This window comes from Giraffa tippelskirchi, chromosome 7 (assembly GCF_054371585.1).
Source record: "Giraffa tippelskirchi isolate mGirTip1 chromosome 7, T2T-mGirTip1v1.2.pri, whole genome shotgun sequence".
Lineage (NCBI taxonomy): Eukaryota > Metazoa > Chordata > Mammalia > Artiodactyla > Giraffidae > Giraffa > Giraffa tippelskirchi.
The window spans coordinates 109950161-109967479 of NC_137281.1; the positions used below are offsets into that span (position 1 = coordinate 109950161).

Here is a 17319-nt window from a genome sequence, read left to right on the forward strand (position 1 = left end):
AATAGGGGAAACCCCATTACTGAAGAGCCAATTCTAAACTCAGCTAAGAGGTTTTATATTCAGCCAACTCTTCTGATGAGGTGGGGCCTCCCAGGGAACACTGCCTTGAGCTTCTCACAAGCCTCCCATCCTCTCCTGTTCTCCTGAGACATTATGCCAAGACTCAGATAGGCTGTGATTCAAGCCTTTGCCTGTGGGGTTGCCAGAGCATGCCAGGGTGAACCTGTTTCCCTAGATTTATTTACTATTCATGTTATTTTTGAAATTTTTAAACTTTAAAATTTTTATTTTTATTTAAGTATGGTTGATTTACTCATGTTCTCTTCTTTGATGAAGTGTCTGTTTAAAGTTTTTGCCTACTTTAAAAATTGGGTTGTCTTACTGAGTTATGAAAGCCCTTTATATAATCTATATATAAATCCTCTCTTGGATTTTATGCTTTGCAAATAATTTCTCCCAGTCAGTGGCTTATCTTTAATTTTAAAGTTTAGAATTTTGATGAAGTCTAGTTTATAAAAATTTTCTTAGGGTTCTTGGTGACAACATATCTAAGAAATCTTTGTCTAGCCAAAGTCACAAAGAATATCACCTCTATTTTCTTGTAGAATCAGTAATTTTATAGTTATAGGTCTTATATATAGGTTTATGATACATATTGAGTTAATTTTTGTGTATAATGTGAAAAATAAGAGTGGAGGAGTTCCCTCCTCCCCACAGATACCCAGCCAGTTGTGCCAGTACTATTATTGACAGTTTACAGTTGGGCTCCAGCAAGGGTCCTCCTGTCTGGTGAGCTATGGAGCCTGACTTGGGTTCAGAAGCAAAGGAAAGCATTCTTTGATTAAAGAATGAAGAGGTGAGAGCTCAAGCTCTCGAGTCCAGACTCTCCTGGAAAGGCAGAGCACCTGGCTGCTTTTTAGGGGCCTTGGCAGTGGGGGAGGGGGCAGGTGCCAAGTTCTCTGCTGCTTTGCACTCTCCAGATCTCAGTGCCAGGCACAGCGTCTCTGCACACGGCCCACTGCCACCGCCATCTTGAACTGAGGTGTCAATGTGCAGCACTTCTGCACACGCTCCTGCAGCTGAGGTGTCAGTTCGGCCATTTTGCAAGGAACTCTGTTGGGTCTGAAGTGCTGGGCACTGCAGTTGTGTGCTGGGACAGCTCATCTGATGTGTTCGGTACAAGGCTTCTGCACACAGCACCTATAGGCAAGTAAAACTAAATTAAGCAAAAAAGAAGAGGTTAGACCTCATCACCTAGATTCCATTTTATTCCCCTGTCCCTCCCCAATCCCCATCCTAGTGGGCTTTGCCAGTGACAGCACCACTCCTTGAAAAGATTATCCTTTTCCTGTTGAATTACCCTGGGAACTTTGTTGGAAACCCATAGCCATATATATGTGGAACTACTTCTGTGCTCTCTTATATTCCATTGAGCTGTATGTTTATCTTTATGCTGATGCTACGCTGTCTTTTAAAAAAATATTTATTTATTCATTGGACTGCTTGGGGGCTTGGTTGCAGCTTGCGGGATTTCTTATTCGCAGCAGGTGAACTCTTAGTTGTGGCATCTGGGATCTAGTTCACTGACCAGGGACTGAACCTCAGCCTCCTGCACTGAGACCTCATACTCTTAGCCACTGAACCACCAAAGAAGTCCCGATACTACACTGTCTTGATCATTGTGGCTTTATACTAAATCTTGAAATCAGGCAGGGTAAGTTCTCTAATTTTATTGTTCATTTAAAAAATGGTCATCTTAGATTCTCTGCTGCTAATGTTATGCTTCCTTCAAAAATTGTTTTGGTAGCTTTTTTCCTTTTTATAAGTTCTGGATATATTAAATTGTTCCCTACAGTTTGTTAAAATTACTCTGTGAAGTCATCTGGGCCCAGGTCATTTTTGGAGGGTAGGGATTGCTCTCTGACAGTTTCCTGGAAAATCATCTGTTTCACCTACATTTGAAAATATATTTGCCTGAGTAAAATAATCACTTTCAACTCTATTCTTCTTTTAGGGAGGGCTTAATTTTTTTATGTTTCTTATTTTGGGTGTCTATACCTTTCTTTTCATTGTTTAGGTTATATAATTTATTTTTCAAAGAGTTAATCTACTTTTTAAATTTAATCATCCAAAGAACCAGCTCTTGTATTAGTTCTATCCTTTTCCTGCTTTATTTATTGTGATGCTTTCAACTTTAATCTTTATTAATAAACTCTTCCTGTTTTCCAGATTTTTTAACTGGATGTATAATTTATAATTATTTTTTACTTAATGGAAGAATTTATATCTATGAATTTTATTCAGGAAAATGCTTCTGCTGAATGCCATAGGTTGTGATAGTTGATGTTTTCATCATTATTACGTTCTGGATGGTCTACAACTTTAGAATTCATTTCTTGTTGTACACAAGAGCAAAAGGAGTTCAAATTTTTCCAGGTGATAGAATTTTAATCTCTTAATTTCTAGTTTTATTTATTCAGAGAATATTGTCTACACAATTTTCAATACAACATTTCTACTTTGGGGAGTTTATTGAGTTTTTCTTTGTGGTATGATAAATGGTCAGTTTTGCGAATATTTCAAGGGGTTTTGAAAGGGTCTTTTTTTTCAATGAACAGAGTATAATGTACATCAGTGAAAATCTACCCATCTCTAAGTTTAAAAGCCGAGAAGATATTTTTTGTCTTTCGTGGTTATATACTAGATTTTTGCTTCATGAATATTTAGAAATCATGAAGGTTTTATCTGTTTTAATCTATCTGTTTTAATCTATTTTTCCTTACCTGTTTCCCCTTTCATTTCTCTTCTCCTTATCCTATGTGTAATAAGTAAATCCATTTTATTTTTAAAATTGGATGTTTCACTGAAAATAGTGAATGTTCTATGTTAAATCAAAAGTCATATGTTGAGTGGAATAATTTAGAGTTCTTCCTTTATAAAGAGAAAGCTTATAATGAGTATCTGTTTTAAATTTACATGATTTCCTATTCCTTTTTAAGAGTAATGGACTTGCACATGTACAAAAAAGTGGTCTATTTAGACAGATGTGATTGTAATGATCATAGTAGGGTAACAACATAACAATCCATCAATATATTTACAGAATGACTTGCAGCTCTCAAGAAATATGGGAAAAGACCTACATATACAGACATGCAATTCTCTCAAAAAATGAGTAAAAAATGGAGTGTATGTATACACAGGCACATATTGTAAAGACAAGAGACAAGACAAGAAAGATGGTCAAGAGGTTGTTGGTGGTTGTTACTCAGGACAGGTAGGAGGTACATGGGACATTTTGCTTTTTACTCTAAATTTATCCTAATTCCTTGATGTTTCATGAGACCATACAAATATTAAATTTTGTTATCTTTTTTTAAAAAAAATGTCTAGGCCCTCAAAAGTAGAGGATAAAGGTGTTCTGTAGCTCTAGTCTATGTGTAGCATGTATGACAATACTGTGGATGAGATGTTTTCCTTTTTCTACTTGTCAAGAGGCCTTTCAATTTCTTTTCTCACACTCCCTTTCAGAAAGGTTTTGGCAAACACACCACTCCTTTTCAACTGTCCTTGGCATCCAAAAGTTATCCACCTTGATAGCCTACCTTAGTGCAGGTAATGGGCAATGTTAAGATGCATCCCTACATTTTCTCCAAATAGAATTTATCTGCCATTGTCCTTTTCCCCTAAAGTTTATTTCTTGTTAAGCGAAAATGGGTAGTAATGTATACTTAACGCTAACTTGAAACTCATTATAAATGGTAATAATCCATAAATATTTTTTGCAAAGGTAAATCATGAAACAAGCTAGGTAACATATTACTCTTGGAAGATACACCTGACTCTGATGCCCATGAGTGCACATTTCTCAGACGATTTTGCTTCCCTTTCCCTCCACCTGGGAATTGGGGTGCCAGCATTCCAAGCAGAAGATGAAGTACGAGGGCAGGAGCTCTGCTTTCTCCCACCCAGGCCCCGCTTCTACTGCGTCTAGTCCCCTCAGACTTACCGAGCACTGAAATATTTGCAGGAAGGAGTCGGCGCTCCCCAACCAGTGATCTACGGTGCAAGTCTGAAGACACATGCGTGAATGTCTTCTGGTTCAGGCACTGATTCTCTGAAGATGTGTGAGATGAGTCCGGGCAGCACAAACCTGCTCTGTTGAGAAGTAGCCCTGACAGTTCCATCCTGGCCCTTGGAATGGGGGGCAGTCCCATGTCTGGTTTATCAGAGTTTCTCCAAGCTGTCCGCCTATTTCCTTTGGCTGGAAACTATCCAGGCAGCAGACTCACTGTCAGATCATTATCAGGGATGAAGTCCTACAATCTAGAAACCTTGGGCACAAAGCCCCCTTTTTCCCTAATTCTTTTTTGATTTACAATAGGAACCTGGATCTGCTTTCATCCTGCTTCCTAAGAGAATTATATTATTCTAGAGTTGTTGAGGGACTTGGGGAAACCATGCATTCAACCCCTCATTTTACAGATGCAGTCACTGAAGTTCAGGGAGGGGAAGGGTCTTGCTCAGGATCAGGCAGCTGACAATAAAACATCACAGATTGAGTCTCTGCCTTGCCCTTCAGCTTGCAGGCAATCAGATACTCATGTCAGTGAGCACATCACAGAATTTCCCTCACAGTTTCAATTTCAAACAGTCTGTATCTCACAATCAGACAACACTGTTACATTTGCTAGAACCTTAGGCTCACTACATGTACTTCTGTGGTTAAATCAAAGGTTTAACACTCAAATTCCCAATCTGAAACTCTTTAGATATTGGAATCTCTTTGGGAGCCTGATGAAATTTATGAAACCTTTTCACCAGAAAATCCTACTCACATATACAAATATACTTTTGCATGCAATGTCAAGAGGCCTACAAACCACTTAAAGTGCACCAACGTCTACAAAGTATAGGTTCAGAACACTTATTTACAAGTAGAAATTTCAATATTGGTCGAGAGGATGGAAGCACCATAATAGACAAAGGTATGCAAATATGAAGTGGCAGCACTCAAATTATAAGTACTACAATGACAAGGAACATTGTATGCTCACACCCTAGAAAGATCCTTTTAACCTCCCACTACTGTGTGGTTAGTTATTAGCAGTAAACCAATTTTGTCCATAAGGAAATAGAGGATCAAAAATTTCAGGGACCATTCCACTTTGCTGAAAAATGGCAGTCAGAATTAAAACAGATCTTCTCCCTAGCACTGTCTTAGCTACACTACTTGCAGATTTGTCTCGGGATCATTTTTGAACAATTAAAGGCAAGACTTTTTTTTTTTTTTTAAGATGTGGATCTTTTTTAGAGTCTTGTAAAAACATCCTTAGACAGCAATATAAGTTAGAGGCTTACAAAACCTCTTACGAAACCAAAGGAGTATAATCCTGTAGCTACCCTCTGAGCTTTTTCTAAGATTCCAGAGAAGTTCCCAGAATAGACTGGTTGTGACTCAGGATGAGCTCTTATAACCACCAGGGCAGATTCCACAGAGGTAGCTGACCTGCAGCCTACCTACAGCTGTATTTCTCCAAGAGCTAGCCTAAGCAATGATACCTAACATGCAGCCATGAGAACGTGATTGCTTTGGTTCTGAGAACTGTCACTGTTCCAAGAGAAAAAAATATGGATTTTCCCCATCCTATTCTATCCTATTTTCCCACAGGACAAATGAGAGATGAGTTTACAAGCGGAGAGAAGACAGAGCCTCTGCCAAAATCTTAGAGAAGGGGAGCAACAAAGGGCATAAAAACAAATTTTACTTATTTATATGTGAAAAGAATTCTAAAGCAGTATAGTGGGTTGACGTTAGAAGTCTCTGCATATGAAGCCAGATTTCAAGGGAAGTAGCAGTTATCCTTGCAGTAGTGCTTCTCACCCACCCCAGGCAAGCGGGAAAAGTTCAAGTCCCTTAGAAATGCGGGTCTCACTGCTTACAATCACTGCACTTCATCGCTTATAAAGCAACTCAAAGAGACACAATGGGGAACTACATGTCTTTTTCACCTTAATATGAGTTATTCTGGCCTTATGCCAAGGGACAGCTGAAAGATTTATCAAGAAGTGAGCATCCCAAGATACCACAGAGCACGTGTTAGGAAAGTGAAAAACACAGAAGCCAGAATTTTACAGGAGGTGGAAGATCAAAAAAGCAACTTTCTGTATTCCATGAAGAGATCCAGGACAGTCCCCCAATAACGAGTCTATAGAAATCTAGAGATTCCCCTCCCTGCAGAGAGGATGAGGACCCCGAGTCTACCCATAGTCAGAAATTTCAGAAGTAATGCCAGTCACTTCTGTCCTTAGATAGGGGAAAAGCACAGGTTCCTTTGTATTTCAGGCCAGATTCTTGGTGACTGCACTCTCCCTTCAGTGACAGCTTGGAAAGCGGGGAAAGAAAAGGGCTGTGGGATTTTGAGCGTATTTTTCACGTTCGCTAGCTGGTCTCTTCTCTAAGGATTAATTAAAGTTGGTTTTGATAGGGGGAGTGGGAGACAGAACATGAAGGTTCTGTGGAGCCCCGCGATGTGAGAGGAGGCGGCCGGCGGCTCCCTCCTTAGGAAGGGCATGTTCCGAAGGGCGGCCGCGGTGCGCTGCCCGCCGCCGCCCCGCCCCCGCCGAGGCGCCGGGCTGGCCGTTGACTGACCGTTTACTGGCCGGTCGTTTACTTGCCAGCGTGTCCGCAGCGCTGCCGCCAGCATGGGCTGCGCCTCGAGCATCCACAGTTCCGAAAGCCAGGTGGTGTACCCCACCGGCGAGGAGGCCGAGGAAGTCCCGGGCTTCGCGGCGCTGCCGCTCCCGCCCGGCGGCCCGAGCCTCCCACCCAGCCAGAAGATGGCCGCCTCGACCTGGGCTTCCGGCTCCAGACTCACAGAGTCCGAGCCTCCCGGCGGCAGCGGCAACAAAGCGGAGAAGATAGCTGAATGTGTTCAGACTGACAGTGAGGCAGATAACCAGTCAGGCAAACAGAAAGACAGGAGAAAAAGCTCCCTAGATGTCAGAACTTTTGCCTTTCGAACAAGTTGTTTCCAGCCAGAGACGACGCTCTTCCATGGCCCGGATACGTTCCATGACGATCGAGGCGCCTATCACCGAGTTCATCAATATCATCAGTGCTGCCCAGGGAAACAATCCCATGCCTGTGGCAGAATCCCATGCATTTGACCGAATCCCATGCCTTTAACCGTGTGCTGGAAGTTCTAAGAACCACTGAATTATATTCACTACATTTCAGTGCTAATGAGGAGGATCCATATGCCAACGACCTCATCGGGGGCCTGGAGTCTCCTTTGTAGACCTGCCTGAGTTGATGCAGCATTTCGACGACAGCTTTGGATGCTGGAGGGGCCGACATGAAGCTGCGGAGCCTGCGGCGCCTCCCGAGTAGTGCGGTGCCCCTGTGGTCACCGGGGATTCCTGAGGGCAGCCAGGGTGCCTTTCAGTATGGGCCGATCGGCCCCCGACTCACGGAGCCTGCGAGAGCGACCAGGGACGCGGTCACCTTCCCTGACCACCAATTGGTGCCATTGCAGTAGAGTGGGGCTTCCTCCACTTACTGCGCCAATCTGCTTCCGGGGCTCGGCCGGGAGTCTCGGAGAACTCACTGCGCCAGCCCGCTTCCGGGGCTCCGCCCAGAGTCTCGGAGAGCCCGGCTTGCGTCCGCGTCCGTCTGTCCAATCCCGAGCTTGGGAGGCCCAGCCAATGACGCTGGCGGAGTTTCTGCCGGTGACAGAGAATGTCTCGTTGCAGTTTCTCTCGATTATGTTCAGCACTTAGGAACGGCTGGTGGCGGTGAGATCTTTTCCACATCGTGGAGGGTGTGGTCACTCACTTCGGAACACTACTGAGAGTGACTTCTCTTTTAAAATTAAAGGGCAAATGAAGTTGATGGAGCCAGTTTCATCTTCGGTTCTGTTGCCGAGGCTAATTTGGGACTTACCTGTCTCCGAATAACCCACTGGCCTGCAGGAGCTTTTGGAACCTCGAACAGACCTGCTTGGACAACAGGTCAGGGCTAGGATTGTCTTTCCTCCTTGTAAGTCAGGTGTCCAGACGTTTGGCAGGTGAATTCATCTGCTCAACACCTTGGACATCACTTTGGACTCTGTGGGAGTGGGCATCTCCAACACACCTGTGTATGTGAAAGTCATTTTACATTTCAAAGCAGCGTGTTTTTCTTATTTTTATATTTTTAACTCTTTATCCTTGGGTGTATAAAGTGAACTTTTGGCTTCTGTAAGTATGCTCTATGCACCTCTGATGTTTTACCATATATTTATATGTTGTACACAGTACTGGCTGATTCTGTAAATGGATGTATTGTACAGAGAACACAAATGACTCCCTTATTTCACGTCTTCAGCATCATTGCATTAAAGTGGTGTAATTGACTTCTCTCCACCCATGTCAGAGCCACTGTGTGCTGTGCCGCCGAACATGAGGGGTGGAGTGATTGACTTACCACCTGCCAGTTGTCCCAGTGTCCGATTACCGGTCAGCCGGTGGACCTGCTGCAGCTGCAGAGCCACTGGCAGCCTGGCCACTCATTGCTGGGCAAACGCGTCTTGCTCCTCATCTTTTCTTCAGCCTTCACTGGCAGCTCACTGCCGTGTGTTACAAATCACCACCACCAGTGTTAAGTGCTTCTGGATTCTAGGGTGAGCGCCCTGGGCAGCCCCCAGGTGGGCCTTCCTTTCCCAGCTCACCACCTGTCAGCAGTAAGCCAGGACCACACTCTCCTGGGGCCACAGGGCTCCACTGGACACACCTGTGACAGCAGGTTAAGGAAGAAACAGCTGTGCCAGCCTCCGGCCTCTCTCCCAACATGTTCCCAGCAAGTAGATGTCTCCAGAGCTGTCTCACCTCCCTGCTTCCTGCCTTATCTTGTACCTCGAGTTGTGAGTTGAGCATCCTCCTTGTTGAACTTAGGTCTCCCCGTGCGAGTGCGTCTGTGTGAGCTGTGAAATTGGTATGACTTCAGCAAGCCTCATTTCATCTGAAAGGTCTTGTCTTTCCCCCACTTCTCCTCCAGTGTGGCATCTGTGTCATCTGCAGCATGAGTGGTGAGTTGGCAAAGACGTGGTGGTGGTTTAAGTGCAGTATTGGCCAAGTCCCGGTTGTCAACTTCAAGAGTCTTGTTTACCAAAGACAGGGAGCAGAGGCCTAAGCGCGTTTGATCCTCTTCTTCCTTCTGCTGTGACCTTTGGGGCCACTCGAGGGGACAATTGGAAACTGGTCCGCCAGGGAAAGCACTGCACTTGTATGTCTCTGTGGTCTTGGAAAAATAAACCTGTACAACGTGCAAAAAAAAAAAAAAAAAAAAAAATTAAAGGGCAAATGAAAAAGACAAATTCTGAAGTTGATTATTAATATCAATTATTAAAATGTTTTATTTTATTAGAAGTTCACTATTTTCTATGAATTTAAAAATACTTCAAAGCCAAAGCCAACTTTAGATGCCATGACCAAACTTATACAATTCATAGTCATTAAATACACATCACTTGGTATATAGACTTATTTTCATAATGCAAATTGAAAATAAATGATACATTTTTACTCCACAAAAAAAAAAAGAAGAAGGTTCTGGGTACCTAAAGGAAGGCTAGAAAGATGGGAGCATCAAAATGGGAGATGGGAAGCTTGAGAACAAGCACAAAAGTCCTCTGTTCTCTGCAGGCTGAAGGAAAGCTTCATAAAGTCCTCAAGATGCCGTCTACAGAGTACATGGTAAAGCTTTAAGCTTGCAGGACAAGATCTTATGTTTATAAATCAGATTATTTCAGAAATGATCACCATTAACCTCTCCCAAGAAGTGACAAAGTGTAGATTGAACCAGTCAATCCTAGAGGAAATCAGTCCTGAATATTCATTGGAGGGGCTGATGGTGAAGCTGAAACTCCAAGTCTTTGACCACCTGATGCGAAGAACTGACTCATTGGAAAAGACCCTGATGCTGGGAAAGATTGAAGGCAGGAGGAGAAGAAGAGGACAGAGGATAAGATAGTTGGATGGCATCACCAACTTGATGGACATGAGTTTGAGCAAGCTGCGGGAGTTGGTGCTGGACAGGGAAGCCTGGCGTGCTGCAGTCCGTGGGATCGCAAAGAGTCGGACATGACTGAGTGACTGAACTTCGTTGCTTAACTTAGTTAGTAGATCCCCAAGGACCTCGAGCTATGTTCCTGATCTGCCCTTGTTTCTCCTTTGGGAAGTAGCTCAACCTTAGTGAATTCCCTGGCCTCTTAGAAAAAATGACAACTTGGAGTTAGCTTTGCACAGGGGGAGGAAAGAGAATGAGTACCTGGGAGGTGGCAGCCAAGAAAGCAAAAAAAAAAAAAAAAAAGTGCACAAGCAGTAGGTGGGAGAACAAGAAGCAAGTGGTTATGGTTCATAACAAAGTCTAGAGCAAGTTATGGGACAATAGGGTTTCAGACACTCCTGAAATACAGGCTGTAGTAGAGGCTGGCATGTCTCAAAGCTGGGCAGGATGAGGACACAGAACGTTATTTTTTGTAAGCCAGAGCTTGCTGAAGGGGCATCGTCTACCTTTGCCCTAGACAGGGGAAACAGACGTGTGTAAGCCTGTTGCGAATCTGAGCCTCTCTTTCTTACTAATGGCTCAGAGAGGCATACGTGAAACCAGGGTGGTTTCTGAGGAGCTAGAGCTGGATTAGTGGCAGGGGTGCCAAATCCCAATCTGAAGAAATGGGGAAGATCCAGGAAAATGTTTTTACTGATACAAGCAAGAGGAGGAAAGAGCAAACTGTGTACTGAATTTTAAAGCCAAATGATTCCTTTTGAAAGTTTTTGCTGTATTCTTACAGTTAGTCCTCTCTATTTTTAAAAACTTTTATTGGCTTATTTTCTGGCTGAGCTGGGTCTTTGTTGCTACACCCGTGGGGCTTTCTCTAGTTGAGGCAAGTGGGAGCTGCTCCCTAGTTGAAGTGTGTGGGCTTCTCACGGCGGTGGCTTCTCTTGTTGCAGAGCATGGGCTTACTCTCCCAGAGGCATGTGGGATCTTTCCAGATCAGGGATCAAACCTGTTTTCCCTGCATTGGCAGGTAGATTTTTAACCACTGGACCACCAGGGAAGTCCAGTTCTATTTTTTGGTGTCAAAATGTCTTTTTTTTTTAATAAAATGACCGGGGAATACAGAGTGACTTGATTTTATGAATTTTTGTTAAAGTGTCAAGCCTATATTATTTTTGTTTGTTTTGTTGTTGTGTAATTTTGCTTGTTCATGAATTCTAAGTCTGAGACATACTGGGCAAGTTCACAGCATCCTCAGCTGACTCAACATCACATCAAAAAGAGCCTGCGGTGGCAGGAAATGTTCTCCCATATCAGCAGGCACCTGCCCTTCCCTTTGTTTTTCCGCTGCTATGTAAATGGATTTTCTGGGCACAGGATTATTTTGGAAACACCTGCTAGTCCTTCAGACCTCTGGGCTGCTGCCCAAATATACTCTCACTTCTTTCCCTTCCTTGTTGCAATGAGTTGTACCTGCTTTCCAAATTATTCCCCAAAACCTTCCCATATGTAGAAAGAGACAGATGCTATTTAATATTTTTTTCTCTTTCACAGGGATGTTAGATGATGTGGAGATAAGAGATAAGAAGAAACAGGAATCAAGGAAGAGAAGGAGCAGTTCCATGATGTACACCGAAGCCCAGCTGGCCCTCCCTGTACTTGCTCCAAGGATTTGAAGGGCCCGCGCAGGGAATGATCCACTCCCAGCTGTGCTGGAGCTCAGGCCAGACTAAGAGTTCTAAGGTGCCTTCAAATACCACCGGCAGGAACAGGTAATATCAAGAGATTGATAAGGAAGGAGTTACTGGTCTGACTGCCTAATTATACAATTTTGTTTCTCAAAACTGCCTCGTTTAGGCACCTCCTAACCCCTGACCATTGCTGCTATCTATACTCCAAACCAAGATATAATGCAAAACTTGAGTCTCTCAGAAGACTGGCTCATGTGAACACCCACTTCACATAGTCCAAGGAAGTCTCACAATAGTGTCTATCCCAACCCCCAAGATTCTTCTCACATTGGGTGAAATCAAGTATAACTGTCCACCCCACCACAAGTTCCACCCTAATTGAATATTTCTAACTCTGAGAATGAACCACCAAGAACAAAAGTTTTTGGCCAAGGGTCTATATACAGCCTTAGGAGTTTAAGGGCCTGCAAACAGGGCCCCAAATATATATACGGATTTTCTCCTTTAGAGTACTTTCTATTACTTTGGGTGAAAACTGATTTTTTTTTTTTTACATTCACCAGGTGTCCAAAAAATTTCTTTTCCTATTCCTCATTCAGGAAAGACCAGACAGAAGAATGGCCAAAAAGGGGCTGGAGGACAGGCAGAGCTTTGTGGACCACCCAGCAGAAGAGGACATAACCAGGAATGGGAAGGGAGGTAGCATCATTCCCCTGTCTGGTCTGTTTGTAAATAGGGAGTGAAAGCAAGAGATATCCATCAACCATCCCCTACTCCAGGTTTTTATATAACAGCTCTAAAAGTCACCCTGATCCCTCTAAAGGAGATGGCAGCACTTTAGAGATTTGACATTGCAGCTAACACCAAAATCACTTGACGTCCTAAGTATTATAATATATAATACTTATATTACCTGAAAGATATACCTGAGCCTCATCTGATGTCCTTCTGCCACCTCTGACACACACATGCAAAGAAGGCTGTTGTGGGAAAGCCTCCACCCTCTACCATATACTTATTTTCACTTTAGCCCAAGTCATCTATCAACAGAGAGATGGGAAGGGAATCCAGCTATAGTCTTGGTTTTAAAAAAAAGAAGAAGAATAGAAGAAAAAGCTGTATTTTTTAGCCATTGTGAAGGTTATATAACTGCTTCCCAAAGGGCAACTGAGGGTTGGTTTGAATAAGGGAGGAAAGCACAGAACATGAAGGCTTTGGTTACCTAAGAGGAGGCCTCAGATTCACTGCAAGGGAGGCGGTAAGGCTGGAAGACAAACACCCCGACCTCATTAAAGTCTATAGCAGATCCTGGGGAATGCTCCAAATACAGGCTGTTAGAGATGCCACCTGCCACAGAGGGCAGGTGACAAAGCAGAAGGGATGAGAACCCATAAGGCACCTATAAGTCAATGGTTTCAAACGCGATACTAGCTTCTCCTCTCTAGAAAAGGGGAAACTATGTAGATAGATCTGCATAAACCCCAGGCGACATTCCTAATCCCCAGAGAATTCTCCCCTGGGAAACATGTTACTAGCAAAAATGGAGACCCATGGATGTCTCTGACCATAAGTGCTAATTATTTGGCCTCTTATCCGAAGAGCTTAAAGGAGGTTTTGACAGGATGGTGCTGAGGACACCAAGACCCTGGACATGAGGAGGAAGGCTATCAAGAAGATGGAAGAGGGAGATGAGAGGAGAGGTGAAGGAGAGCAAGGAAACCTTATTTTCTTTCACAGAGAAATTTAGGGCAAGCCCTGGTGTAAGATTCCAACTATGTTCTAGGGCTACAGTATGATGTATCCCAGAGCAGGCATAGTAAGAATGCATGCTGCTGCGTCGCTTCAGTTGTGTCCGACTCTGTGCGACCCCATAGACGGAAGCCCACCAGACTCCGCTGCCCCTGGGATTCTCCAGGCAAGAACACTGGAGTGGGTTGCCATTTCCTTCTCCAATGCATGAAAGTGAAAAGTGAAAGTGAAGTCGCTCAGTCGTGTCTGACTCTTCACGACCCCATGGACTGCAGCCTACCAGGCTCTTCTGTCCACGGGATTTTCCAGGCAAGAGTACTGGAGTGGGGTGCCATTGCCTTCTCCATCCGTATTTCAGAGGTTTCAAAAATGCATTTCTTCTCTCTCTGCCTGGAAGAGGGGAAATGTGTAGATCCCTGTAAGTCCAGGCAACATTCGTGTTGGCTATTGCACTCTCCCTTGGGCTATAGGTTGAATATCAAGACGAACTATGGGTCCTTTTCCCCTTGGTGTGATACACCTGGTCCTTGCTGAGGGACACTTGATTTTTGGTTTTGATAAAGGAGGAGGAGACAAAACACGAAGGTGTTTGTTGACTAAGAGGAAGCCTTGACAAATGCTTCAACTTTGAAAAGGGACATGGGAGAAGTAGGAAAGGACCACACTTCACAGAAGCTCAAAAGAAAAGGACCCCTCTGTTATTTATTGCCCAAAGATACTAACAGCAAGAGAGAGGGGTGTGTCTGAAACCAGATACAATGACAACTCTTCCAGAAGCCAGAGATTGAGGAGTGACATAAGCCACCTCTGTCCTAAGGCAGGGAAGGTACATCTTTGCAGACTGAGACCTCCATCTTTGTCCCTGTCCCCTCCCTGCAGCAGCTTGGAGAGGAAGCAGTGGGGAAGGTTTGATTTCACTTATGGTGAGTGATGTGACCTGCCAAGGATGACTGTGAGCTTGTGTGGGCAGGAGGATATCAAGGAACTGGGTACTGCAGAGGAGCCTGCTGTGGAGAATACTGACAGCATTGAAAGGGCAGAGGAGGAGCTGAAATATAGCACCCAAGCTCCATAGACACCAGGGCACATCTCAGAAAAAGCTCCAAATGTAGGCCCAAGGTGCTACCCATCGATCAACTGAGTTCCAAAGGAGAGGGGATGCAGGTCCATGGTTTGGTGTTGAAATGTCTTTCATCAAATTACAGAGATGATAGACATGTGTGTGCTTATGTGTTGCTTAATCCCACCCTTAGTAGATACTGATTCAGGGAAAGTAGAGGAAGTCTCATAATTTCTCCCACAATATATATAAGTGAGGATGTGGCAGCCATGGGCCCAGTAGTCCTAAAGTACCCAATTAACACTTTTAGCGATGCCAGAATCTTTAAAGGTCTGAATCTTTAGCCTCTAGCCACATCACTGTCTCCCCGTCCCAGTATAGTCTCAACCAACAAGGTATCTGTGGACCCAAATTTAGGGTCATTGAAATCAATTTCTGCCCAGTATACATGCAGAATGCCTTACCCCTACCAAGCCTTGCATTCAACCATAGTCCAACTGCAAGAACATTAGCATTATTCCTGCCTTTGGCAGGGTATCACATAATTCACTAGCAGGCAATTTAAGAGTAAGGAGCTGGTCTCACTCATCTGATTTCCCCTTGTTTCTAAGCCTACTGCACAGAATAGTCAGCTCTCAATATGTATTTATTAAGGAATAAAGGAAAGAAGGGAGAGGAGTGTAGACAGAGAAAACATGCTTCTGGGAGTGTTGTGGCCCTTTAAATGGACCGGAACTTGGGGGTACAGAGTAGACTGATAAGAAAGTAAAAGAAGGAAGAAAAGAGGCTGAGCAGCCTGGAGGGGACAGAGAGAGAGAGAGAGAGACAGGGACCAGTGCTCTGATGGAAGAAAGGTGTTTATTTAACATATTGTGGGCATATATATACTCTCTTATAAGATAGCCCTTTTTAGCAGAGACAGGGATCAAAAATCTAACAAGTCATCCAGAAAGCCGGAGGCTAGAATCATTCTCAGTGGAGGGGGTTGTAAAAGTTACTTTACATATCAGCAGGGAAGAGAGTTGTAAATGGCTGCTGTTCACCATATGGAATTTCCATACGAATGAGATACGTGAATTTCTATTATCCCTGAAAGCTGGCTTGCCAGCTCTCTGGCACCTGTATTCAGGTGCTGTTAAGGAACATAGAATTCATGCAAGACTGAAAACAGCACACAGGAAGCCTCCTGTTAAATGTATCCTGACATGGGAGAAAGGGTAAAACTATGTACTCTTCCTGTCCTCTCTTGAAAGACTCTAACCCCAAGCCTTTTCTCTCTCCTTCTTCTTGCCTATATCCTTCTTTCAGTGACCAATTATTTCTTTACTTTTAATGTCACCTAATCTCTTCCTGTTTTGCCTTGTTTTTACTCATATTTGCTTTCTCAACATTTCCGCTTTTCTCTTACTCAGGTTTTTGCATATCTCATCTGCCTATTTTTTTTTTCTGTTTGATCTCTTATTCTATCATCTGATAACATTTTATTTTATTGAATAGGAATGTTGCAGATTCAGGAGAGTAAAGGGGTGAAAGAGTAGTTGTAAAGCAAAAGTGTCATCTGAGAATTTTCCATATGGGTAGGACCCATTCATCCTTCTTCCCCTAGCCTGTCCCAAGGAATCAGAAATGACCATTCAAGGCTTGTCCCACCCCCATCACCCTCTGGGCTCTGTCTGGTCGCCCTTCTGATCTACCAGTTACCATCAACAAGGGAACTAACCCTTTGAGGCACTGACTAGCTTTCTGTCCTTTACTGCACTATCTCAGAGAAACAAGCCTCAGGTCCTATTTCTTAGCCTATATTCTACAATGAAGACCTGTTTCTTCAAAAGCCAAAAGAAATCCTTGTTTTCTCCACAGTCTGCTTTCCCAGAAGCTGACATCTGAGAACCCCACATGCCTGTCTAGCCTTGGTACTGAAGTTTCTAGGAACTTTGTTAGACATGCACAGAGACTGATTAGCCCTTAATTAAGGAATGAATCCCAGCTTCAGCTTTCAAATCCAGTTTATACCCTAAGATCAGCTCCACTAATTGAAAAGAACCTTCACAGAGTAGGGGCTTTGAATCTTAGCATCACCAGGGAGTGACTCCCCACAGTAGGTTCTCTCTATTTGAAGAATAAAATAATTTCCTTAAAAGTATTACAATTTAAAAAAATTAATTTATTTATGGCCATGCTGGTTCTTTATTGCTGCCTGTGGGCTTTGTATAGTTGTGGTAAGAGAGGGCTTCTCTTGTTGTGGAGCATGGGCTCTAGGGTGCAGGGGTTTCAGTAGGTGCTGCACATAGGCCCAGTAGTTGTGGCACATGGGCTTAGTTGCCTCTTAGTGGTAGGTGGGATCTTCCTGGACCAGAAATCGAACCCATATCCCCTGCATTGGCAGGTGGATTCTTAACCACTGGACCAACAGGGAAGTCTGGCATTACAATTGAAAGTTCATTTTTTTAAGCATTATAATACACATAAAATTGTAAGAAAAAAACAGTTGCTTCCCTTACAGAATGAGGTAGGGGAAGGCAGAGATCGGGGCTACTAATCTTGCATGGTGGAAAAAGCATGGCTTTATGTGGAGACTCAGATGGCAAGTTTTCAGACTGCAGTCAGTGAGTACCTGTGAAAGCTGGCATCTGATTTCTAATGACGTGGAGGAGGGCATCTCTCCCTTTTTCAGGATCCTGGCATCTGTGCCTAGGAAGAGGATCTAATTACGCAGACACAAAATAAACCATCTAGAGTCACCACCTGTCTGATGAAATTGCCCTCAACCAATGACTCCT

The 17319-nt window shown here is 43.7% G+C and overlaps 1 protein-coding gene and 1 long non-coding RNA gene across 3 annotated transcripts; one reads left to right on the forward strand and one right to left on the reverse strand.

The window, feature by feature from the left end:
- Positions 1–594: 594 nt before the first annotated feature.
- On the reverse strand, positions 595–9012 carry LOC145512863 (uncharacterized). 2 transcript variants are annotated; one of them, XM_081507563.1, is made up of 2 exons: positions 8896–9012; positions 595–1200 (listed from the first exon to the last, which is right to left on the reverse strand). In XM_081507563.1, the coding sequence occupies exons 1-2, from the start codon at positions 8914–8916 to the stop codon at positions 865–867; spliced, it is 357 nt and encodes a 118-aa protein (XP_081363689.1). In that variant the 5' UTR covers positions 8917–9012; the 3' UTR covers positions 595–864. The 2 variants fall into 2 exon arrangements, with proteins under 2 accessions (XP_081363689.1, XP_081363688.1); XM_081507562.1 differs by lacking the exon at positions 8896–9012 and adding an exon at positions 4010–4489.
- Positions 9013–10906: 1894 nt separating this feature from the next.
- Positions 10907–14692, forward strand: LOC145512865 (uncharacterized). Its single transcript, XR_014058871.1, has 2 exons — positions 10907–11811; positions 12330–14692. It is a non-coding gene; the product is annotated as an uncharacterized LOC145512865 (long non-coding RNA).
- Positions 14693–17319: the final 2627 nt, after the last annotated feature.